The 22,657-nt window shown below is 53.4% G+C and overlaps 3 protein-coding genes across 6 annotated transcripts in view; 2 read left to right on the forward strand and 1 right to left on the reverse strand.

Annotated features, from left to right (window-relative positions):
* The first annotated feature begins 29 nt into the window (after positions 1–29).
* On the forward strand, positions 30–5,267 carry YIPF3 (Yip1 domain family member 3). The gene is made up of 9 exons (XM_063151803.1): positions 30–123; positions 204–410; positions 493–599; positions 1,183–1,228; positions 1,524–1,616; positions 1,965–2,096; positions 2,615–2,728; positions 3,196–3,319; positions 4,762–5,267. The coding sequence occupies exons 1-9, from the start codon at positions 43–45 to the stop codon at positions 4,881–4,883; spliced, it is 1,026 nt and encodes a 341-aa protein (XP_063007873.1). The 5' UTR covers positions 30–42; the 3' UTR covers positions 4,884–5,267.
* A 4,750-nt stretch (positions 5,268–10,017) lies between these two features.
* Positions 10,018–16,182, forward strand: LRRC73 (leucine rich repeat containing 73). The gene is made up of 6 exons (XM_063151809.1): positions 10,018–10,377; positions 10,844–11,004; positions 12,058–12,180; positions 13,365–13,465; positions 14,010–14,193; positions 15,765–16,182. The coding sequence occupies exons 1-6, from the start codon at positions 10,106–10,108 to the stop codon at positions 15,833–15,835; spliced, it is 912 nt and encodes a 303-aa protein (XP_063007879.1). The 5' UTR covers positions 10,018–10,105; the 3' UTR covers positions 15,836–16,182.
* Positions 16,183–17,493: 1,311 nt separating this feature from the next.
* Positions 17,494–22,657, reverse strand: part of TJAP1 (tight junction associated protein 1) — a 40,080-nt gene continuing 34,916 nt past the window's right edge. For all 4 annotated transcript variants that reach the window (XM_063151804.1, XM_063151807.1, XM_063151805.1 and 1 more), the window contains one exon: positions 17,494–21,486. In XM_063151804.1, coding sequence (XP_063007874.1) covers positions 20,170–21,486 — 1,317 coding nt within the window. In that variant the 3' untranslated portion in view covers positions 17,494–20,169. The remainder of the gene's footprint in view (positions 21,487–22,657) is intronic.

The following is a 22,657-nucleotide window of genomic DNA, read 5'->3' on the forward strand; positions in this document are numbered from 1 at the left end:
CCCGCCCATCCGGGCCAGCGCGGCGGGGCCGGGACGGGCACCATGGCCGCGCCGGGGGCGGCGGGCGGCGGCAGGAGCGGTGCCCCCGCCGCGGAATGGGGCGGCTTCGAGGACAACATGCAGGTGGGGCCGGGCCGGGCCGGGGCGGCGGCGGGGCCGGGCCGGGCCGAGCGGGTGTTGACACCGTGTGTGCCCCGGCGCAGGGTGGCGGCTCTGCCGTCATCGACATGGAGAACATGGACGACACGTCGGGCTCCAGCTTCGAGGACATGGGGGAGATGCACCAGCGCATGAAGGAGGAGGAGGAGGAGGAGGCGGAGGGCGAGGCGGGCGCCGGCGAGGAGGAGGACGGGGAGTTCCTGGGCATGAAGGGGCTGCGGGGGCAGCTGGGCCGGCAGGTCGCTGACCAGGTGAGCGCTGTCCCCCGGCCGGCCCCGGCCCCGGGGCCCCTGCCTGCCCGGCCGGCCGCTGCCCGCTCCCTTCTCTCCGCAGATGTGGCAGGTGGGGAAGAGACAAGCCTCCCGGGCCTTCAGCCTCTACGCCAACATCGACATCCTCCGGCCCTACTTCGATGTGGAGCCCGTCCAAGTGCGAGCCAGGTGGGCAGCCCTGGTGTGGGCAGGCGGCGGCTCCGTGCCTGCAGGAGTGGCTGCCAGCTCTGAGCCAGCGAGCGGCAGAGGGCTGGCAGACCTGCAGGAAGACACATATGGATAAACACATTGTGCGTTGTCCTGCTCACCTCAGTGAGGTCCTGTGGCTTGGCTGGCAGCCCTGTCACCTGGCATTGCTGCTCAGGGCAAGAGAAGGGGCTCTTTTTGTACTTGGCTGCCTTATATGGCTTCTGTTGGGTTTGCAACACAGTTGAGTCCAACAAGGCAAAGGTTTTCGAGCTTTTAGGAGGAAAGCCACCTTTCCTTCCTGCTGTTCTGTCAATGATCTCTCATCCCTAAACATTTTCATTGAATCTGCCCCTCCTCAACAAAGTTAACCCACTGACAGGTTTTCTTTCTTTAGTGAGCTTGACTCACCCTTTATAAATAATCCTCTATTCCTCAAGGCCTGTCAACGCAATAGCAAACACTGGTAATGGGTATATGGCATCTTTTACTTATTAAGCATTTTGTTAACTATCCTGTTGTTCTTCCTGCTCCTGTTGTCATTCCCTGTTTTCCTGTGAGGCAGACTGCTGGAGTCCATGATTCCTGTGAAGATGATTAATTTCCCACAGGTGAGTTCCCTTTTGCTGAATCAGACTCCATGGCCAAGTGACCGTCCCACAGGCACCTTGTAAAACTTGACATAATCCATGTTATTAAGGACTGAGTTTGTTAGGTGTTCTTCTCCCTGAAAATGTTGGTAGCTCCTTTCCATGGTTGTTCCAAACCTCAGTGTGCTGTCACCTGACCTCAGGTGATAACCTGGGTGACAAACTCCATCCAGTGCACTTCTCACATTGCCTGTGGTGGGGACCCTGATATTCAGGGGCTCTAACCAAACTTTCCCTCACCTGTCTCCTCCTGCAGAAGATTGCTGGTGAGCTGTACGGACCCCTCATGCTGGTTTTCACACTGGTGGCCATTCTTTTGCATGGAATGAAGACCTCGGACACCATCATTGTACGTCAAGTTTCAGTGATAAGCGCTGGTTTGACTGGGCTCTGGGTTGCTGTAGTGGCACTAGAAAAGGAGAGGAAACCTCTTCTATAACTGAATAAGCATCTTGTGAAAAGCAGATTGATTTGAGGATGTTGGTTTGGGGGTGGGAGGAAAGATATACCAGAAACTCTTAACACTCTGCTGCTGGGAGAGCTTGGGGTCTAGGTCCTGTGGCCCCCTGAATGCTGCTGGCCACCTATTTGATCCTATTTGATAATTCCTACAAAGTGTCTGGGACTCTCAGGGGTTAATTTGGGTGCTGGCAGGTCACTCCTTTGAGTTCTCCCCATCTTGATACTGTCTCCACAGAGGGAAGGCACGCTGATGGGCACAGCCATTGGCACCTGCTTCGGTTACTGGCTGGGCGTCTCATCCTTCATGTATTTCCTGGCATATCTGTGCAATGCCCAAATCACCATGGTGCAGATGCTGTCACTGCTGGTATGTACTCATGGAGCTGCCCTATGGTGCACATTGGCTGTTTGGTGTTCCAGAACAAGCTTTTCACAAAAGATCAGGAAAAGTCTATGTAGAGTTGCTGGTAACTGCAGGTAGCTGCACTGTAATAACCCAGGATTCCAGGATGTTCTTCTGACCTGCCCCATCCCTGGCACAGCACTAGTACAAAGAGGCAATTCCTTCATGCAGGTCTCCTGCTTTGCACTTCCTAATTTGAGAACCTGGTGGTAAAAAGCCAGAAGACTCCAGTTTCTCTGGGATTGGAGGATCTTCCTTCTGTTTCCCACGTTGTTGCAATCTCTGACACGCCTGTGAATCCTTCAGACCGATTATCTATGTGTGAGCTGCCATTGTCGTTCTGGTTGACTGTTGGGCAGTGAATGAGTGGTTTGTGAGGCTTTGCTGTGGTGAAGTGTTGCAGGAATAGGCTGTTCTGCTTTTCATCAATGGCCCTTTGTGTGGGACTGGTGCTTGTAACATGGACGTTTTTGTTTTCTCAGGGCTACGGTCTTTTTGGACACTGCATCACTCTCTTTGTCACCTACAACATCCACTTCCACTCCCTCTTCTACATCTTCTGGTTGGTCGTTGGTGGACTCTCTACACTACGAATGGTAAGGGACAGGCAGCCTGGGTTCCTCCTCTTCCTGGGACAGAAAAAGGGAGGGAAGTGGAGTTTGCTTTCTGTTCCTTGCCTGGTGGTTCATTTCACAGCCAGGCAAACTGCTGTGGAGAAAACTATGCTCCTGCATAATTTGGCTACTGGTGTATGGAGGTGCTGCTTGGATTAACATCCTCACCCGTTCTAACAGCTGCAGGATGTTCATTTACTCTCTTACAGCCCTTGCTGCTGCGGAGTGCCATGCCTGAGCCTCCTGAACTCTTGGCAAGACTGGGCACGTTTCACCTACACAAAACAGTGCCAAATTACTCCAAAATTGTTGGTGAAAACTGCGAAAAAAACTTAGTGCAGTGTTCCTGCAGATTCTCACTGCCTGACCTGTTCTTTCATGTGTTCCTGGCTGCAGTGCCAGAGGCTCGGGTACAGGTGCCCTGTCTCTGATCACCTGCTCTCTCCTAGGTTGCCGTGTTGGTGTCACGCACTGTGGGACATACTCAGCGGCTCATCCTGTGTGGGACTCTTGCTGCTCTGCATATGCTTTTCCTCCTCTATCTGCACTTTGCTTATCACAAGGTGGTAGAAGGTAAGCAAGGGAGATACAAAGACATCCTGTTAGATCTGGAGGAAGAGAAGTTGTTTTATCTCTCTCTGAGAGAAAGGATGGACCATTTAAATCTGTCCTTTGGGCGCCTGTGCCAGTTTCCAGCTCTCAAATCACTACCACTAGCTTTTTAGAAGAAGCTGTTCAAGTAGGGCGGGAGGTAAACATTAGGGTAGTTACTGTGCACTGAGTTTTAGCACTTAAGACCCAATTTGTGAGGCAGGACCCTAATTATTTCCCCACAAGTGAAGTGTAACAGCACTGACTGTTCTTGCATTCAGATGTCCAGCCCCTTCCTGAATATTGTTGAAGTCAGGTTGCTTTTCTCTGATCAGAAAATGTGGAGGAAGAAAGATGTTAAACGAAGAAGGAAATGTTTTTCCTTCTTTGTTTAACATTTTTTTTGTATCCTGTGTTGTATAACACAGATAGTAGAAGCTGTATCTTCCCCAGCTGGTACTGTTGACCAGGCCATGTATGTTCACATCCTCCTTCTATCTCTTCTTCTTTTCTTCTAACAAAGTCTCAGCCTCCTTAAAAAAAAAAAAAAAAAAAAAAAGCAAAATTCTTCTCCCACCCTATCTCTAGAGAGTTTCCAGATCCCTAAATATCCCTAAATATGCAATTCTGCAAGTCTCTTCTATGAGTTTAGGCAGCCAGACCCATTTGTGATATTTCTGATAAATCTTCATAATTAGCTTAATAGCATTACAAGTCCTTTTGGATATAAATCTTGTCTTTCCTGAATCTGTTTTTATGGCAAAGGTTCTGATCTGCAGCTTTTTGACAGATTAAATAGAAAAAAATACACTCCAAGCAATTTTCCTCAAAGCACTCCAAAACTGATTATCAGTCTTAAGAGGGTAATTGACAGAGACTCGAGGACATTTGCATTGGTGTGTGTATTTTCTGCCAAGCGTGGTTGTGCATTGCAGTGACAGAAATTCCACATTGCAGCACAGCTGCAGCTCCTGATGTGAGTCTGCAAGTGTATCTCAGGATGAAAGCAAGTCTTGGTCTAAGAACGAGATCTGTGCTGGGATGGAGTAGAAACGGGATTTTATCAATTTCCCTCAGTAGAGCAACATCTCTGGCAGTACCTGCATTCAGGTCAAATGGCAGGGGATGGATCTGACACCCTCAAAGCAAAAGGGTCTGTGTTCCTTTTGGGAACATGCAGTTTTTCTGCCCCAAGCACAAGCTCTGATGTATGTGTACCCTGTGGTCTGGATGGAAGTGTTTACTCTTTTTTAGTCTTTGGGGCTAGATGTCTTCTCCCGTTGCCTGCAAGTGCTTTGTCTCTTCTGGGCCTTGACACCCTCAACCACTACCTGGACAGAGAGAAAAGCAAGAAGGAATGTGTTTCACCATCTGCTATCATCTGAACTAACTCTTGCCTCTCTCCCCTATTTTCTGTTCTCCAGGTATCCTGGACACATTGGAAGGACCCAACGTGCCGCCCTTTCAGAGAGTTGCCCGAGACATTCCAGTTGTTTCCAATGCTGTACTGAACACAACAGCCAAAGCCATTGCATTGACCCTCTAGTTTTACAGACTTGGACTTGCTTCCTTCACTACTTTTGGGGCTGCATAGGGCCACAGTAACCTGCTGCCTGTTAGGAGCAGGACAGAACAGCAAGAAGACAACTTGGTTTTGTTTTCCTGGACCTGTCCTCTGCGTTACGGTTTTGGGCAGCTGAGTGGACTCAGCAGAGGTGAGTCACACCTCAGTGACTCTGGAGAGCTGTACTCTTCCCCCATCCAGGTGTGGGCTATCTTGAGTAGAGTGGTTCTGTTGCCTGCATGTTTAGCTGGGATTTCCCAGCACAGTTTGTTCCTTAGCCCTCTTTCCGCTTGCTGATGTAACTCCAGGAGTATCTGCCCTGTTCCTGTCCTGAAGAGGGAAGAATTAAATTGATGTTGGTGCTGAGTGATGTCTTATGCTTGAGCCTGCTTGTCTAATTTGGAGCATGGTTTTTGGGTCTCTGTGCCTTCATCTGTCCTGTCCTAGACTCAAAGCAGGATTCTTTGCAGTTTTCTGCTGTCCTTCTTCAAATGTTCTGTGATACATGTCCTGTTTTGGGCACCTTTTTCAAAGGCATAGTAGTTCAAAAGGCACAGGAACTTCACTTTCTCTGGTGGTTTTCAGGAACAGCACAGTGTTTAACCACATGCTCTTTCTTGTCACGTTCCCTACTGCTCCCTCTCTCTTCACTTGGTCCAAGCTGCTATCTCACCTCAGCATTCCTTCTGCTCTGGATGTCAGGAATGTATCTGTCCCCATGCCTTTGTTCCTGCCATGTTGCTCTGTGGGACATGCAGGGCAGCACGTTTGTGCATGGTTTTCAGTGGATATTTCTATAAGGAGGCCAGTTCAGCCCACCCTTGTGCTGCTGGCCCTCATGTCTCCCAGCCATGGGACTGTCACCTCTGGGCAGGAGTGGCATTCTGTTCCCCAGACACCCATTCTTCTGTGCACTGCCTGGCTTTTCAAGCTGAGTCTAGGCCTTTGTTTGAAAGGACTCTTGGGGCCTTGAGAGTCTCTGGCAAGCTTTTCTCTGGTGTTTCCATTTAACAAAGGAGAAGTAGCAGAGTATGTAATGGAAATAGAGTGGCCATATTAATCACCAGTGTATTGATGCAGGAAATCTCCAGTAAGGATGGGTAAGCAGAGCAGCCCAGTCTAGGCTTACCTGCACTGCAGTAACTCACAACTGAATAGTTCAGCCTTCCCTCATTGCCCAAACTTCTACTGGTCTGCTTTCATCTTTTCTCTCCCTGTGGCTCTGGATGTGTGGGGGAGAGGAGCCACCCCTCAGAGAAGGTCATCTTTAAACTCAGGCAGAAAAAACCCAGGAAATGGCCCTTTCCTGGTGTGCCCACAAGTGCACAAGGCAGTATGTCAGAACTGCACTGTTTGGTCCCTTGTTGATATTAATGGGAGAGGATGCAGCTGTGGTGGCATTCAGACTAGTGCCAAGGTGCAGTGAAAGAGAGGAAGACAGTGCCAGCTACTGTAATCAGGTTTTTCATCTGCTTCAGTTGAAAAAAATGTCACTGGACAGGACTTGATTATTTTCAGTCACAGACTTACTTTCCACTATTTGCATATTCCCACATTCATAATTTGTTCCCCTTTCAAGAGCAAAAAAATGTCTCAGCTGACAGTGACACATGTAACAGACAGGTTCCCTCACTCTCTTCTCCCCTGCTGACCCCCTTCTTTGGGAAACATTTTTGCTGAAGAACAGCATTCAGAGCAAGCTACCTGGGGGAATTGTTACTTATTTTGGCTAGTAGTCTCCATGGGGTTTTTGGACCAATTGAACCATTTTAAGCTCCTAGAATTTCTATTAATTCAAAACTTAACAAAATGGAAATGATAGTTTGTAATGCTGCTTCTGGTATTTCCCTCTTTATATCTCCATGGGAGGTTTGTTTCTAATTCCAAATTCTTGCCCTGGCAGCCTAGAATGGATCCATTTCTGTCGGTACAAACTCTGGAAGTACTGGCAGGGGGGGAGGAAAGGAGAAAGAGACAATTGCCACTGGAGTAAGTTCAGCTGAGGAAAAAAAAACATTCTGCACCAAACTTGTACCAATGCTGATTTATGACACAATTGGAGAACAGCTGTGCTCCCTCCTGCACTGAGCCACTCAGCTGAACCAGAGGGGGGAAGCTGTGCCCTGTGTTTTCACTCAAAGCACAGGGAGCAGTGAGTAAACTCCTCATGCTTCCCCTGAGCAGCTTGTGTGTTGTGTCAGCTGGGGACATGATCGGGGTGACAACCAGCCACCCTCTTGGAACCTGTGGGGCTTGCTCTGCTCCAGTTCTTCAGCCCTGATTAATTCTTTGTGCAGCAGCAGCTGGAAGCTGAACTGTTCTTTACTGCCAGAAATTCAGTGCTCGGCTGAGAGCTTCAGCATTGCCTTTCACTGACAGAGAAGGACATGTTTTTTCAGAGAAATGCATGCATGCTGCAGTTCCAGGGAGCATGCTGAGCAGGCAGGCCTAATGAAGTCCTTGTGGGAGGGCATCTCAGTGCTTACTCAAGTCCTCTAGTTAGCAGAACAAGCCTTACCACCCTATCGTGCAATACTACCTCTGTCTTTGTTTCCTGCCACAGCTCTTGCAGCAAATCTCAAATAATTTTTGCCCTTCTCCCTTGCAGCAAATCTGAAATAACCCACTCATCATTTCCCCCTTTTGAGGTAAAGGTAGCTCTGTGTAAGCCCCTCTTTATTAAATATGGAACGAACATATAAAGCTGTCAGATTAGAAAGAGAAAGCTGTATATTGAAGCTGAAAATTAATATTAAAGCATCTATGACCTCCTCCTATGCAGTAGCTGAGTGTCCAACTCTTCTTACAGTCTATCCTTGTTGCACTAATGGTCACCTTAGTTGTGATTTTGGATTACAGGTAGGCTCTTTCTACTCCCATTTGTTTTCCTGTGTACTCTCATTGTAGTTGCTGTTCATCCGCTGTTTTTCTCTGTTTATGTGTTAACTCAATGCCATCACTCTTTCTGCCACCAGTAGGTAAACAATAAATGACCTTCCTCATACCTGCTGGCTAACTGCACGTGACAAGGAAGAAACACCTATTCTACACAAAATAGCATTGCCAAAGTCCCCTCTGCATAGCCCTGCATTAGGTTTGGTGAGCCAAAGCTTTGGACCATTAGCTCCTGTGCCACTTTTTCAATGAATTGAGCATAAAGTAGGTGGGATACTTGTCTCCTCAATGTGCTCTGGCTCCTGACAACAGGCAGTGAAGAGGCACTAGAGCATCTTCATCAATGTTTCAGGACTGCTGCTGCAATGGAAGTGGGACATGTCCCAGGGGCTCTCCTCCGAGCACCTCTCTAATAATAGTCTGTTTCAAAAAGCGTGGGTTGAGTAGTGCCTGGAGGTAATTGAGAGGTGAGTCTGAGTGTAGCCTTCTAGCTGACCTGCATGCAGTAGCAGCAGCTGGGATTTTCTTGGCTACCCGTGCCTGTAACTCTGAAACCCAGTCTTCTGTCCCTCGCCGTCCTGCAATACGTAGGATCGCATTCTCACGTGGGTCTTTTAATGTGACCTCAGAGATGAGCTGCTCCTTTTCTGAAAGCCACAGCACCACAGCTGTACCACGTCTGGATGCTTGCAGCTGCTGCTTGTATTGCAGCAGATGAATTGCGAGGCCAGTGGTCTGTTCTTGGTGTATCTTGCAGAACAGGATCAAGGTCACGCATCTCTGTGCAACAGGGAAGGAAAGAGGAGGCTGTGTGTGTAGGTACTCCAGAGAGCAGCCATGGATTGCTCAAAGGGTGTGGTGATACCCACACTGGGAGTTTAAGCCGAAGTCTTAAAGCTGTTGCTCCCCTTACCTAGCCAGGACCTAACATGCATCCTCAGCTCAGGCGATCTGCTCCTCCATTTCAATGGAGGAGAAGTGCTCCATATCCCCCTCCACACCCTATTTTTCTCTTCCCTTTCCATCCCCTCTCCTGGGCCCTGGCCTGCAAACCAAGCAAAGGAGCCTGGTTTTGTCCCAGTGTTACCCACTGGGCTGGAATTCATTTGAGCACTGCTATATGCAGCAGCCAGATTAGTTACGTGCAGAAAGCTGCCTACTTAGGCGGTTTAACCTAATTTCCACATCACTGCCTTCCTTTTTCAGCTCAGTGAAGTTGAAAACGCAGGGGCCCTGCTTCCTATTTCTCTCCAAGTACAGGATTACTCAATGGGGAGAGAGGGGACAAATCCCTGTGATCCATACCTGTGAATTAGCAGGAGGTGGGGTGTGCCCCATATCTCTCAGGTCAGGCTGAGGGCAGAGGCTGTGTGCTCAGAGATAAGGAAGTTTGTGGCCCTTCCCCAGCCCTCCCAACTTTCACCTCCAGGCAGCTGCCTCCAAGCACTGGCTCTTGCACGCTCTGGGCCATGAGGAGCAGATCAGACTGACCTCGCCACTAAGTCATGGTTCAAGGATTCAGGTTTAGTGAGTTTAAGTATTAAAAACAACTGAAGCCGTGGAACACCACAATTTCTCGGACCAAGCACCCAGAGGGCACCAATGGCTTGGGCCCCTTTCCTCAGGTGGGAGCAGGGCTGGCATGGAGAGCCTTTCCCAGGTGCATCTTACACCCTCCCTCCCCTCCTGCACCCCCCGTGTCGGGGACCCAGCCCGGCCGGCCCTGGCCCCGCCATCTCCTCAGGGCAGCGGGCAGGTGCCAGCGGGCGCTGCCGTCGCCCCTCGCAGGCTTTGAGCGGCGTCGGGGCCCGGCATGCCGGGGTGGGATGCCGGGGTGGGATGAGGGATGCCGGACCTCCCTCCACGCCTGCTGCGTTGCGCGGGGAGGCGCTGGCCGGGCGGGGAGGAGGGCCCGGAGCGGCGGTCGGGGAAGGCTGGGAGGGGCGGCCCGGCAGGTGCGGGCGGAGCGGGGCGGGGCCCAGCGGCACTGCCCGGCCCCCGCCCGGCGCTGCGGGGCGGCGCGACCCTGCGTCCCGGTGCGGATCAGCCCCGCCGATGGCTGCCCTGGGTCACACCGCGCCGCCGGGAGGAGCGGGGCGGCCCGGCGGCCGCCGGTGAGGCAGCGCGGTGCCGCCCCCGGGGCCGCGGTGGGCCGGGCCGGGACTGCCCGGCAGCGGCGGCGGCAGCAGCGGCGGCGGCAGCAGCGGCGGCGTTGCCCGCCCCGGCCCGCAGCGCGCAGCGCGGCTCTCCCCCGGCTCTGCCCCGGGCTGCGCGGCCCCGGGATCGGCGGCGCTCCGAGCCGGGGGAAGATGCTGCCGGGGTCTATCCAGATCTCCGGGGAGACGCTGTCGGGGGCGGAGATCCGAGACATCTGCGAGAGCCTGCGGGAGAACTCGGTGCGGCTGCTGTCGCTGCGGGGCTGCCAGCTCTCCGAGCGGGACTTCGGGCACGTCTGCCGCGGGGTGGCCGAGTCCCGCTCCCTCGCCCAGCTCAACCTCAACCTGGGCATCGTCTCCAACATCAACCGCGTCAAGCAGCTGGCCGAGGCCCTGAAGACGAACCGCTCCGTTCAGTCCCTCTTGTGAGTACAGTGCGGCGGGGGCTGCCGAGGGCGTCCCGGTCCTCTCCCGGGCGGGGACGGCTCTTTCGGGGGACTGTCAGCTCGGGGCCAGTCCCCGAATTTGAGTCTTGTCGGAGGGAAAATGCCCTTGATGCTGCGGAGGATAAGCCCCTGCCCGTCACCTGGCTGGGAGGGAGCCACCTCTGCCCCCGCCGGCTGGGCACGGCCCCGCCTCAGTCTCGGTCCTCCAGGCCCGTGTGGGGCTGCCCCTACAACGCTGGCATCTCCTGCGCCCCTCGTCCCGGCCGGGAGAGAAGGGCCACCGTAGCGGCCAGCCCAGTCTAGCGACAGAGGCTTTCCAAAGCTCTTTGCCCACTTGGGGTTAGTATTTGTCATCCACCTCATTTTGTCTGCTTCTTCCTCCCTGTCAGGTTAGTTAGCCCCCAGGAAGAAGGCTCCGTAGTAATTTTCCCTTTTACCTGCACAGCCTCCATGGGAGTCCCCTGACAGATGCAGGCTTGGCCCTCCTCAACCCTGCTCTCTCCATCCACCCCTCGCTGGTGGCTCTGGATCTAGGAGACTGCATGCTGGGTGATGAAGGCATCAACCTTATCTGTGGGCTCCTGCCGCCTGATGGGGCCAAGTCTGGTAAGCACCAGGGGCTGTGGGCTGCTCAATGACTGGTGGAGCTTTCACATAGGTCAGATGTATGCAGCACTAAATCCTCAGCCCTAGAGGAGGCAGGCTCTATGGTTTGCCAGGGCTAAGGATTTCTTTCCCCTAACTTAAGAAAAGCAGATAAGCCAAGCAATAGATGAGTGGTTCCCTTGGGCAGGTTTGGACTTTCTGCTACTGATCTGTCCTGCTGGCAATTTGGAGCTCAGGGACTAACAGGTTGCTTCTGGTTCATGTCAGCAGCATTTGAAACTGGAGGAGAGGACAGCTTGGACTTGAAATTTATTATTTTGCATTTGTGTGTTGATAATCACTGTAGATAAATATATGTGTGCCCCTACCTCAGCCCCTAGCTTTATTATCAGGGCCTGGGAGTTGTCCCTGTTTGTGGTGCATTCCATGAGTGTGCAGTTGCATGGTCACAGCCTTCATGCCAAGACTCAGGTCTTAGCAGGGAATGATCTTTGGTGGTGTGAGGTCAGTGACCCACTCAAGCTGAGAGCTGGCATGTGCTGAGGTAATACCACTCCTTCCTTCTGACTCTCCAAAGTGCTTTCCACCTTTTCCCAGCACCTCCTCCTCTGTGTGTGCACAATGCCACTGATGCTGTTATCTCTGCTGGCCACCCCTCTCAGGTGCAGGCTTTGGAGCCTACTGTCCCTGTTATCCTCTCTCCAGCCTGTCACCTCCTGCTACCTTCTTTGCCCAGTCAGTTGTCTCACACACCCCTTGGTTTCCATTGTGTTTTCCATTGTGTTTGCTATTTAGGGTAAGCAGGATGAAGGTTGGGAGGGCAGATAAATGGGGCAGTTGCAGCACAGTTAGATGAAGGGCCACAGCTGAAGGCAATGAAATATTTCACTGATCACTGAAATATGTCATGACAGTTGTCAGAGCAAACCAAGCCCTTCAGCCCTACAGAGTACAGAGGACGCAACCCAAAGCTCTTCTGGTGAGCTGAACAAGTCCTCCTGTGACTGCTTTGGGGACCCTAAAGCTCTGGTTTGGCTTCCCTCTCTTCTCCAGGCCTCAAAGAACTAACACTGAGCGCCAACCCAGGCATCACAAGTAAAGGCTGGGGACGCCTGGCCATTGCAGTGGCTCACAGCTCACAGCTCCGTGTGCTGAACCTGGACTACAACCCCCTAGGTAAGCTGGGGGCCGGGGAGGAGGAGCACTCCTGCCTCTCAGCGTTTGTGAGACCTGCACCAGTGGGGGGCCAGGGAGCAAGCTCTGGAAAGGTGGTAGAGCAGGATGGGGCAGCTCCTTGCATAGGTGCCCACCATTCCCCAGCAGCAAGTTCACCCTGCCAGGCACCTTCAGCTCTAGGAGAAGCCACAGTCACTGCTCTGCTCCTATGAGGTGGCCACATGCCCTGCAGGGAGGTGCAGAAAGGAGGCTGAGCCTTGCCCACTCCACCGCCTTTGTCGTCACGTTTGACCCTCCATGTCTCCCTTTTCCCTGAAGCCCTGGGTGCTGAAGCTGGCTTGGCAGATGCAGTATGTCCCCGCGCTCCCCCCTTCATCTTCCTGGGGGAGCAGGGAGGAGGAGGAGGAGAGCCTGGCACTCGTTGCCATAGAAACAAACTCTCTCCTGCTCTGCTGCAAGGTGGTGAGGAGGAGATCGGGCCATGCCTGAGCATCAGGATGACACTCCCCTCCTCAACCTGTCTGCCAGCAGAGCCTCCCCCAGGCCCTCTTCTCTGACCAGGTACCTCCTCTTGGACAGAAAAAGCCCCAGGTGTTACTTGACAGCAGGCTGGGTTTTGTTCCAAGAGAAGGTGTCACAGTGTAAGGCATCTTGACACTCGACAGAGAATGTCAGAACACATTCTGGAGTCTTGTCTCTTCACCAACATCAATTTTCAATGCTCCTCATCCTGCTGCATCCCCCATCAAAGTCTACCCCCTTTCCAGGGAGGCAGTCTGTCAGCTGGTGCAGAGTCCTCTGTCTGACTCCAGCCTTTTCCTAGACTGAAGTATTCAGCTCCTATTCTGTGTCTGGGATGCCCTTCCAGGGACTGTTAAAGGCCCTTCCCTCCTTGAGTAGGAAGGAGATTTGGGGAGATATGGTTCTTTGGGGAATAAACCAATCTCACAGTGTTCCCCTGATAATCAGTGACTGCTCCCATAACCACAAAATGGCACACCTTTCCTTGTCCCTTTTCTCCTTTAACAGCTTTTTTCCCACCATGAGGTAACAGATTTGGAAGGTTGTCTGATGGCAGAAATACTCAGAGGAAGTTCCCATGGCAGCCTCAGGAGCAGGAGGGCATGTGGCATTACAGAGGGGAGGCAGGCTCTGCTGACAGCCCTGCTGTGCTCCTCCCACAGGTGACCAGGTAGCCGGGATGCTCGCTGTGGCTGTGGCCTCCAGCCGAACCCTCGAAGTGCTGGACTTGGAGGGAACAGGACTTACCAACCAGTCAGCTCAGGTGAGCAATTCACAGTTACCCTACAGCATCACCAGCACCTCAAGGGCCCAGGGCTGGGGTGTCTGCAGAGGCCCCAGGACTCGCACCTGCCTCCAACCACACCCTGGAGTCCACACGCACCCCCTCCCCTCCCTGCACCCAGGGGTGTTCTTGCTTTCCCCTGGCTCTTTTCTTGGAAGAAATTAGGTTGGAATTTTGGCTGAGAATCAGAACTAAATCTCTATGGACAAACACAGGCCAAGGCTCTGTTGCACAGACTCTCAGATCTCCAGCTTCTAGTGGTAAGAGGGAATGGACCTGGATGCGTGACAGCAACACTGTAGAGCAGTCCCTTCTTCTTTAGATAGAGCCAGAAAATCCAAACTCAGCTCTTCCCACAGGAAGATGGGAAGTCTTCAGTCTCTCATAAAGCCTGATGAAGGGAGGTCAAGGGAAGGCAGAAGCAAGGAGAGGAGGGCTGGAATTCACAGGGAGACAAAGTTCTGACACTTTCTGCTCAGCCCTTGTGATGCTTGTCAGCCTTCTTATCTTACTCTCCCCCTAGACCTTGCTGGACATGGTAGAGAATTACCCCACAGCCCTACGGACACTCATCCTGGCAGAGAACAACATTAGTCCTGAGCTGCAGCAGCAGATCTCTGATCTTCTCTCAGAGGGCGAGGAAGAGGAGGAGACGGAGGTCCACGAAGTCACAGCCAGGGAGAAGAATCCCTGGATCTGCCAGAACAGTAAGAGCTCTGGGAGTGGGGGGCAGGAGCTGAGGGGCTCCTGAGGTGTTGGGTGTTTCCAGTGGCACTGGCCTCTTGCAGTGGGGTTGGTGAATGCATCTGTCCCTTTTTCCCATGAACTGGAATACATAAAATCTCCATGGAATACATACAACCTCCATGGAATACATCCACCTCCAGGCATGACCTTCATGTTAACCAGCATTGGCTGCGCCTCTCTCCTCACAGGAGGAAAGGCAGCCTCCAAGGACAATGCGGCTGCTGCAAAGAGTGGAAATGGTACCTCTGAGGCTTTTTCCTGATGCTGCAGAACAAAATCTCAAAGTCTTAAAACTCAAGGGCAGGAATATTAAAGATCTTGGGAGCCTTTGCCAGATATCCTAGCCAAAACTTGTGTCATTCCTCACTGTTTCCAGAACCTCTTTGCAATCCGCACAGCATCAGCTGTTCCTATCTCTACATCCCAAACATGTGAAGGGTTAGCCAGGTGCCACTGTCTGTCTGTTGCTTCTAATAGAAAAAAGGTGTATTACAGAGATAGCACTAGCCTGTTCTGTGTAGTTTGCCTATATGATACTGTATTTTGTCATGCCTACCTTGTGATCCAGCTGGTTTGAGGGTTTGCATTTTTTTACCTTCATTTGTCCTTCACCCCTCACAATTCTCATATCAGACTACCAGTAGACAAGCACAACCAATCCTTGAGCCTCAAAACATCTGGATCCTCATCTATTAAACCTATAATTTAGTGACAGTTTGGCCAAGTTTTGGATCTTGCTTACAGAAATTGATTCCTGAAATAGAGATTCCCCTGCAGCAGTTTTGAATGTGCAGGACTGCTACAAGAGATCTCCCTTCCACCCAGGAAAAAACAGAGGGTTTTTTTCAGTTTCAAAAGGCTTCTGGATGGGAAACTGGTACCCTGCTAAGTTTCTTAGTTGCTATGCAGGCCCATTCTCCTTGCAGTTGATTCACTTGCTGTGGGGAGAGTCGCAGTGTTCCTGGCTGTGGCTCTGAGCCATGGCAGAGCCAGCAAGCTGCCCTCACCTCCCCGAGGCAGGCAGGGGAGGGCTGCACAAACCCTCCATTCATGCAGTGCAGAAAGTCAGTATTTCCAGGCCTCTGCTGCTGTAGCATGGCTGATTGCCCACAGCATTCCCTGCTCTTGGGAAGGCAACACCACCACCCTGTGTGGCGTTGGCCGGCTCACAGCCTGAAGCCTGCCCCACCTGGACACTGTCTCTCTGCTGAGAAACACTCGATGAGATTCAAAGGCCTGGGCAGGGTTGGGTGAGGGCACGGCTGGGCCAGCGCAACCAGGATCACCTGCGTGTCGAGGGTACTCAGACCTGATGTTCCTCTGGCATTTTGCTGCTGCGTGTGCTTTCTCCCCCTCTCCAAAAATCGATTCTGAGCAGGCCTAGCTCCTACTTAATCTCCCACTTCTCTCAGCAGTTTTCTTCCCACCCTGCAATGTTTTAATTCCTCATCCTCACCTCTGGATCTGGAGTACAGCCCTGCGCTCTCCAGCAGCCCGAACGGCTCATGGTTCTCTCCCTCTCTCCACACAGATTCCAGCTCCCAGATGGTCCTGATGACATCAGGCCTCGGTGACAGCCTCTTAGCAGAAACAGAAATGTAGCTGGGCTACCCTGCCTGCTTCTGCCGAGGAGAGCGCCGTGCACCGCCAGCCCCAGCCTCGGCTGGGCTCCCCAGCCCTCCTGTCACACATCTCACCTCCTGCCGATGCCTCCCTGGGCTCTGAGCGAGTCTCCACACACGTCTCTGCGTCCTCACACGCCTCGTCGGCCGCTTGTGATTGTCCCCGTCGCCGCATGTGTAGCTCACGCCGCCCTGCCACCCCCACGCCCGGCTGCGCCCGCAGGGCGCTGGCTGTATTTATTCAGATGTGTATAAGAGATGTCCTTTCTATCGCTTGTACTGCTGTCGCGGTGAGACTTTTATAAAGGTCACAGATGTGTGGCACCACTCGGCAGCGTCCGCCTCCGCCACTATGCGACCCAGGGAGGGCGGGCGCCGGCAGGGACGGAGTTGGTACGGGCAGAGAGCGGCAGGGTCTGGGGGGTGCCGACAGCTCGACAGCTACCGGCAGGGACGGGCAGGGTCTGGGAGCTGCCCACAGCTACCGGCAGGGTCTGGGAGCTGCCCACAGCTACCGGCAGGGTCTGGGAGCTGCCCACAGCTACCGGCAGGTGCCAGGCGCGGGCAGGCGCTGTGGGCCCGGCCAGGCCAGGCCCGGCCCGGAGCGCCGGCAGGGGGCGCCAGCCCCGCGCCCGCCACCTCACGGCTCTGCCGCGCCTCCTGACTCGGTGTCGGCCCTGGGGACAGGTCGGTGACAGCCCAATTTTCTGTCCCCCAGGCCCTCCCTCGGGCCAGGAGGAAGCGGGCTGGGCTAATCTAGCTCTGCAGGGAGCTTGACACCAGCCGTGCACACCCTGGTGAAGGCTTCAGGCCGCAGCAGCACCGTGGGTTGCGCTGCCTGTGCTTTGCCAGGCGTCTCTTGCTGACAAGGAAGATCGTGTTTCAAGGCTCAGATTAGGCTGGAAGATTAAATTGTGGTAGCAGCTGCTACTCAAGGGAACAAAGAATAAAATCATTAATTACGGGGACAAAGAAACAAGACACTCTTTCTAGTGTTAGGCTTGCATGTAGCCAGCTCAGAAAGGCACAGGCTAACTTGGGAGACGGAGGAAAATTCATCACAGCCCTGTGACCTCTGCAGCACCCTTCAATGTGAAAAGGAAGCACTTCCAATTGTCTGTATCAGCATCCTGCAGGAACACTCTACCTCATGTTTGGAAGGCTTCCTGACTGGGGTATGTCCAGTCACCCCCAATCCCCGCTCCTCACACAAAATACTGAATCTAGAATTATAAACCTCTTAGGAACCCAGCAAGGGGGTATGGTATGTGGTTTCTGAAGTGAAGTGGTACTCTCAGACGACTCCAAAAGCTGGGACTCCAAAAAAACCAACAGCTATTAAAAAGATTAGCTACACCTTATCCTATGCTAGATGAGAATGTGGAGGTTGGCAGACCAGCCAGTACAGCCAGCAAATTATGTGAAATGGGGTCAGCAGAATCTTCCAAGTAACACTGAGGGGTGCTTACAGCACCAGGTCACAGGATTGCTCTCCCTGGACGAGATAATGGGTGGCACACACAGTTCAACAAACTTGGGACACTGTACCATGAGTAGCTAGCTCTACAACTTCACATGCTCAGTATCATTCAAGTCCAGGTCTTAGTTACTACCAAGTACAATAAAGCCATTGCCATCTACTTTTAAAATAGTTTATTTCTGGTCTTAAAATATACATCAGTTTGAAAATCTCAGAAAAAACCCCACATTAGTTACAGATTAACAGTCTGGAGTTGGGACACTGGAACTCAGATGGGCTCAAGGCCCCAGAGCCAATACTGCTGGAGGTGGGCAGGAGTGCAGAGGACACAATGCCCACAGGTCAAGAAAGGGCTCTGCTGCTGCTTGAGGCCACCAGTCCCCCTCAAGCTCTGCCAGCATCCTAATGCTGCAAAGCACAAGTGTCTGGTGAGGTGGTGGGCATACCTTTGCCACCCCTCCCCTTCACTGTTTTGCTTTTCAGTCTACCTTGACCAAAAGCAGAGCGAAGCCAGCTCTGTTCAGCACCATCATCAGCAGCTGCCTCAGCAAAAGAGTTCTGTCCACTGCCCGGCATGCCAGGATTCAGGGGAGATGGGGCTGAGGCCTGGTGGGCAATGCCTCCCCCACTGCAGGCCACCAGCAGGCTCAGGGCCAGAGCAGCTCAGTCAGTGAGCAGCCAACCCCAGGTGACATCTGTGAGGCAGGATCTGACAGCTGCTGCAGATGCAAACCCTCAGCAGTGCTGCAGAAGAACAAAAGAAATGCAGCAGTGGAGTGGCTGATGGCAGCAAACACAAGGACAACCCCCTGACCCTCCACAGCTGGGACAGGGAGATTAACACTCTGCAGGCTCAGAGGAGGCTCCCACTATCAGCCTGTCTGCACAGCAAAACACTGCAGTGAAATACTGAGTCCCACTTCCCCACCAGAGGGTGGCATCCAACTCTACAACTGTTCCAGGTGGGAAACAAGGTGAGTGGGAAACAAGGCAGCAGCTCTGCCCAGGGTACATAAAACAACCTACACAGCTTGCCAGAGAGGCCTGCAGCTCCCCTTCACTGGCCCTGGAGCCTCCAGGCCCAAGCTGAAGCCCTGGCTGGCCCCAGCTACAAGCTGCAAGCCCTTTACAGAGACAGGGGTTTGGGGAGGGGAGCAGGCCCCCAGACAGCTCTAGGCTGCAAATCTTGATGCAAGCATATGAATAGATGCTTCCTCCTGGAGAGAAGGATGCTCTCCTCCAGCCCAATGAAGAGCCCGCATGCTGTAGGGTGAGAGGACAACACAAACCCAACTCAAAAACCAGACAGCAGGCTGAGGGCAGGGTTGAAGGGGCTATGGTGAAGAGAACTGGGCTGTTCTCTGCCCTGCACTCCCATGGAAGCCAAGAAACACCAGACAGACAAGGGCACAGGACAAAATTAAAACAGGAGGCCCAGGCTTTATAAGCCCTCAAAAAAATACCTACATCTACAGACCTCTCCCCTTCCCTCCCCCCCCCCCAACAAGACACTGAGCACACAAGACTGAGAAGAAAAGTCACACAGTATCACACTACACTAGGAAAAACACGCAGAGAGCCCTAGCTAGGAAGGGAGGCCCCAGAGAGGCCCCAGAGCCCGGAGCCCCCAGAGAAGGGGCTGTGCAAGGAGCCCTGGTGAAGGGCTGCTGCCGAGCCATGAGGTAGTGCATCTGCAGGGAGCAGCTCTGCAGCACGCTGCCCTCGCATCCCTGCTGGCCTTGCACCAAGCCCTTCCCAGAAAATCCGGTAGCATCCTTCACGCCTTGCTTGCCTGGGGCAAAACCTTGTTCTTAAATCTGGAGGGGTTTCTGCAGGCTGGAGGCCAGGATCAGAGGGAAGTGCAGCTCTGATAGCTGCGACTCCTCCATACACCCTCAGTGCAGGCATCAGACCGGCTGCCAACGGCTGTGTCTGTTTATGCAGGGTGGGGGAAAAAAAACACAATACACCCCAAAACCAAAGGCTTGGAAGAAACAAAGAAGCCCACCCAAGAGCAAAGCATCAGCACCGTTCAAACAAAACAACAGCACAGAGAACAGGGGAAGAGGTGTGAGGGAGGAGACACACAAACCCCAGAGCCCAGCAGGCACTGCCTCCCCAAACCACCTCAGCAAGCAGCACCCGTGGCCCACAGCACAGCACCAGCCCCTGTGCATGGCTTCCGTGGGGACCAGGTGCCGAGCCCAGCCATGGAGACACACGACAGCGACCTGCAGAGGCAGATTCTGAAGACCCACCAAGTGGGTGGCTGGGGAAAACAAAACCAGGAGGAAAATGAGATACAAGCAATCCCAGCTCATCCCCATGGCACACAGCCATCTGCTGGGAGAGTCGCCATGCCCCACTCACAGCCGCTGGGGCTCCCAGGGAATCAGATACCACCACACAGGCACTCTGCCCTATTGGCACAAGTTAAAAGAGAGCAGAGCAGCTGCAGGGAAACAACAAGAGAGCACCCAGAGCCTCAGGTACCTGAGTGGGAAGGGGGATGAGAGCAAAAAGAGGCACAGGCACCAGGACAAGGGGTACCAAGAACTAGCTCTGGTACAGGCACCAGTGTGAGGCTGTGAAGAGAGCTGTGAGTGTGTCGGGGCAGTGGGTGTGCTTCTGCACACTGTGTGTGCTTGTACTGAGGGTCTGAGGTGCCAGGGAAGGGAGATCCCAGCTCTTCCAGGTAGCAAAAGAAGAGAATAAATATAAAACCTCAGAGCAGATTTCCCTTGGGAGGAGGGTACTAAGGGAGGCTTCTCCCTCAGGTGGACTGATGGGGACATTCCACAGCTCCGTTAAGCATGGCTGCTTCTTGCTGTGCCTCAGCTGAGAAGGTTGCCCTGTTCCTGGGCTTGTGTCAGACTGTCTTTGCGATGTAAGTGGTGCACTCCCATCCTCTTGGGGCTGCGGTGCGGCCGACTGAAAGGAGGCTTGACCCTGCCTTCTCCACATTCCTCCTGGACACCTCCTTGGCTGCTCTCCTTGTTTCCCTGGAGCAGCATTTCTCTCTCCTCAGCTGGGCTCTCAGGCAAGCCAAGGTCTACATAGTCCTTGTGCTTCTCTGGTGAGGGGCTTTCAGGCTCAGCAGTGCCTCCACCACTTTCAAGCAACAGCTTCTGGGCTTCATCCTGGGAGAAATCTGTACCATAGTCTGAGGAGAAATGGCTCCTGCGGGCTCTGGACTCGGTGCTGTCTGTGTCCACGCTCGAGTCGCGGCTCACGGTCCAGCTGCAGCTCTGTGCAGACTCCTCACCATCCGAGTAAGCTGAGGCTGCCCTACCCAGCTCCTGCATGGAGCGGCTGAACCTCTTCTGGAGCTCGGGGGCCGTGTCACGGCTGAAAGCCGTGCGGTTCATCAGCACTCGCTCCGAGGTGGGGGGTGCCTTATCCACAAACATTCGCTGCCAGTTAGCCAGCAGGTCCTCCTCAGAGCTGGCAGAGCTGGCAAAGGCGCTCGGGATTTGGGGAGGGCTGCTGAACGGGCTGCTCTGGGAAGAGCCGTGAGCCCTGGACGCTTTGGGGGACTGCTGGCAGGAACAGCTGGAGGCTGAACGGTGCCCTTCGGAAGCGGGGCTGCTGGGGAGTGTCCGGTGCCTGTCGCAGCTCTCATCTTCGCTCTGCACCAGGCTGAGGGAGATGGCCTGGCGTGTAGCATACGTACAGTTGGGCAGGGGGCTGTTCTTTGGGATCCTTACCTTGTCCTCAGAGAACTCGATCACTTTGCGCCCTGGGTACATGGGATGGGGAGGTGAGGGAGTAGGGTATGGGCTTAGCTTCTCAAAGGCAGGCACCTCCTCAGGCACACTTTCCACACTACTCTGTGGCTTGCAGCCACCATTCTGCTGTTTCCCTGCATCTCCTCCCTCCTTCCCCACCTGCCCTGCACTATTGCAGGCATCAGGAAGGGCTCCGCTCATGTCCACATGCACAAAGACATCCTCAGCCATGGGACAGCTGCCACTGCTAGACTTGGCTGAATTCAGAACCAGAGATTCTGGTTTCTCCAAGACTCTGGCGATGACTGAGGTGGGCACAACATCAGATGGAGCCAAGGTGTGGGCTGCCTCTTGGCCAGGGCCTGCAGACTCCTGTGCGCTGTGCAAATGCTTATTCACCATGTCCTGCAGCTCATAGGGAAGCTAGGGAGAAGGAAAATTACATTAGAAGGGGGCTGCTATGCAAGTAATTTAGTTTCATATAATCTGCCTTTTCCAACCAACCTACGTGTGTATTTTGTAGTCATTATCTTCACCCTAACATTCACCTACCTTGCCTTCAGAAGGGTATCTTTTTTCAAAGCAAACCTGCCCCATGAGTGACTTACAAGGCTCTCTAGCTGTCACAGCAGTCATGCTTCTAGGCCACGGTTCACAGGTCCCATGTGGCAAAGCAAACAGGTAAAGACAGCACATGGGCTCAGTCTCACATGCCTGTGAGCACAGAGAAAAGGCCCAGCCAGCACATGCTAGGAAGGGGTCTATTGATCTGTGGAAAATCAGCGGGTGGTTGCACTGAAGTGACTGTACAGCCCCCACTGCCAAGATCCACAGTGCTCCCTGAATGCATAATTGCAGCCATGTTACTTGGCAGCCTGCCCACAGACCAGGATCGATGCCTTCCTGTGTTCCTACCAACTCCAGCACGTCACCCCGCTCCCTCACTCTCTCCATTTCAGACAGACAAACACAGGGCTTATTACCAAAGTTGTTGGACTGGGGTCTCACCAGGGGGTAAGCACTACCCGTCATCCTGCAAATGGGCACTATGGCTCTCCCCACTGCTCTGCCAAGCTGCCCTCACCTGGGTCACCACAGGCAAGTGAAGCACGGAGAGCGGCAGTCCCCAAGCCACTCAGTGGCACAGCGAGGTCTGTCCCATCACAGCCAGAAGGAAACTGCACCCACATCTGGGCATGCAGGGCACACTGCATAACAACAGCTGGCTGTGAGGCAGGCTGTGTGCACAGCTGCTCAGCACCAAACCCCCTCCAGTGGCAGCCATGTGGAACACAGCGCTTTGGGGGGCAGAATTCAAAAGCTCCAGAGAGGGGGGACAGCTGGGAGAGAGTTCAAGGTTACCCCAGCAGTAACTGATACACTGACCTCAAGAGTGCTAATTTGAGACACAATGGGGGAGGGTGACAAAGTGGTCACCTGCTAATTTAAAAAAGACAAGCATGTAGTTTTGCTGAGAGGAACACAAGAAGGGACAGAGACTAGAGGTATGGCAAAGAGCGAGCTGGGCTAAGGGCCTGGACAATACTTTCAACCAAAGAACTGATGCTACTAATGTGAAAGGAGATGAGAGCAG

Source organism: Melospiza melodia, chromosome 3 (assembly GCF_035770615.1).
Source record: "Melospiza melodia melodia isolate bMelMel2 chromosome 3, bMelMel2.pri, whole genome shotgun sequence".
NCBI classification, from domain to species: domain Eukaryota; kingdom Metazoa; phylum Chordata; class Aves; order Passeriformes; family Passerellidae; genus Melospiza; species Melospiza melodia.

Coding starts and splice junctions, on each gene's coding strand:
- YIPF3 (XM_063151803.1), top strand. CDS start 43: ATGGCCGCGCCGGGGGCGGCGGGCGGCGGCAGGAGCGGTGCCCCCGCC. Junction 124..203: donor GCTTCGAGGACAACATGCAG/GTGGGGCCGGGC, acceptor GCCCCGGCGCAG/GGTGGCGGCTCTGCCGTCAT. Junction 3,320..4,761: donor TTATCACAAGGTGGTAGAAG/GTAAGCAAGGGA, acceptor TCTGTTCTCCAG/GTATCCTGGACACATTGGAA.
- LRRC73 (XM_063151809.1), top strand. CDS start 10,106: ATGCTGCCGGGGTCTATCCAGATCTCCGGGGAGACGCTGTCGGGGGCG. Junction 11,005..12,057: donor GCCTGATGGGGCCAAGTCTG/GTAAGCACCAGG, acceptor TCTCTTCTCCAG/GCCTCAAAGAACTAACACTG. Junction 13,466..14,009: donor TTACCAACCAGTCAGCTCAG/GTGAGCAATTCA, acceptor CTCTCCCCCTAG/ACCTTGCTGGACATGGTAGA.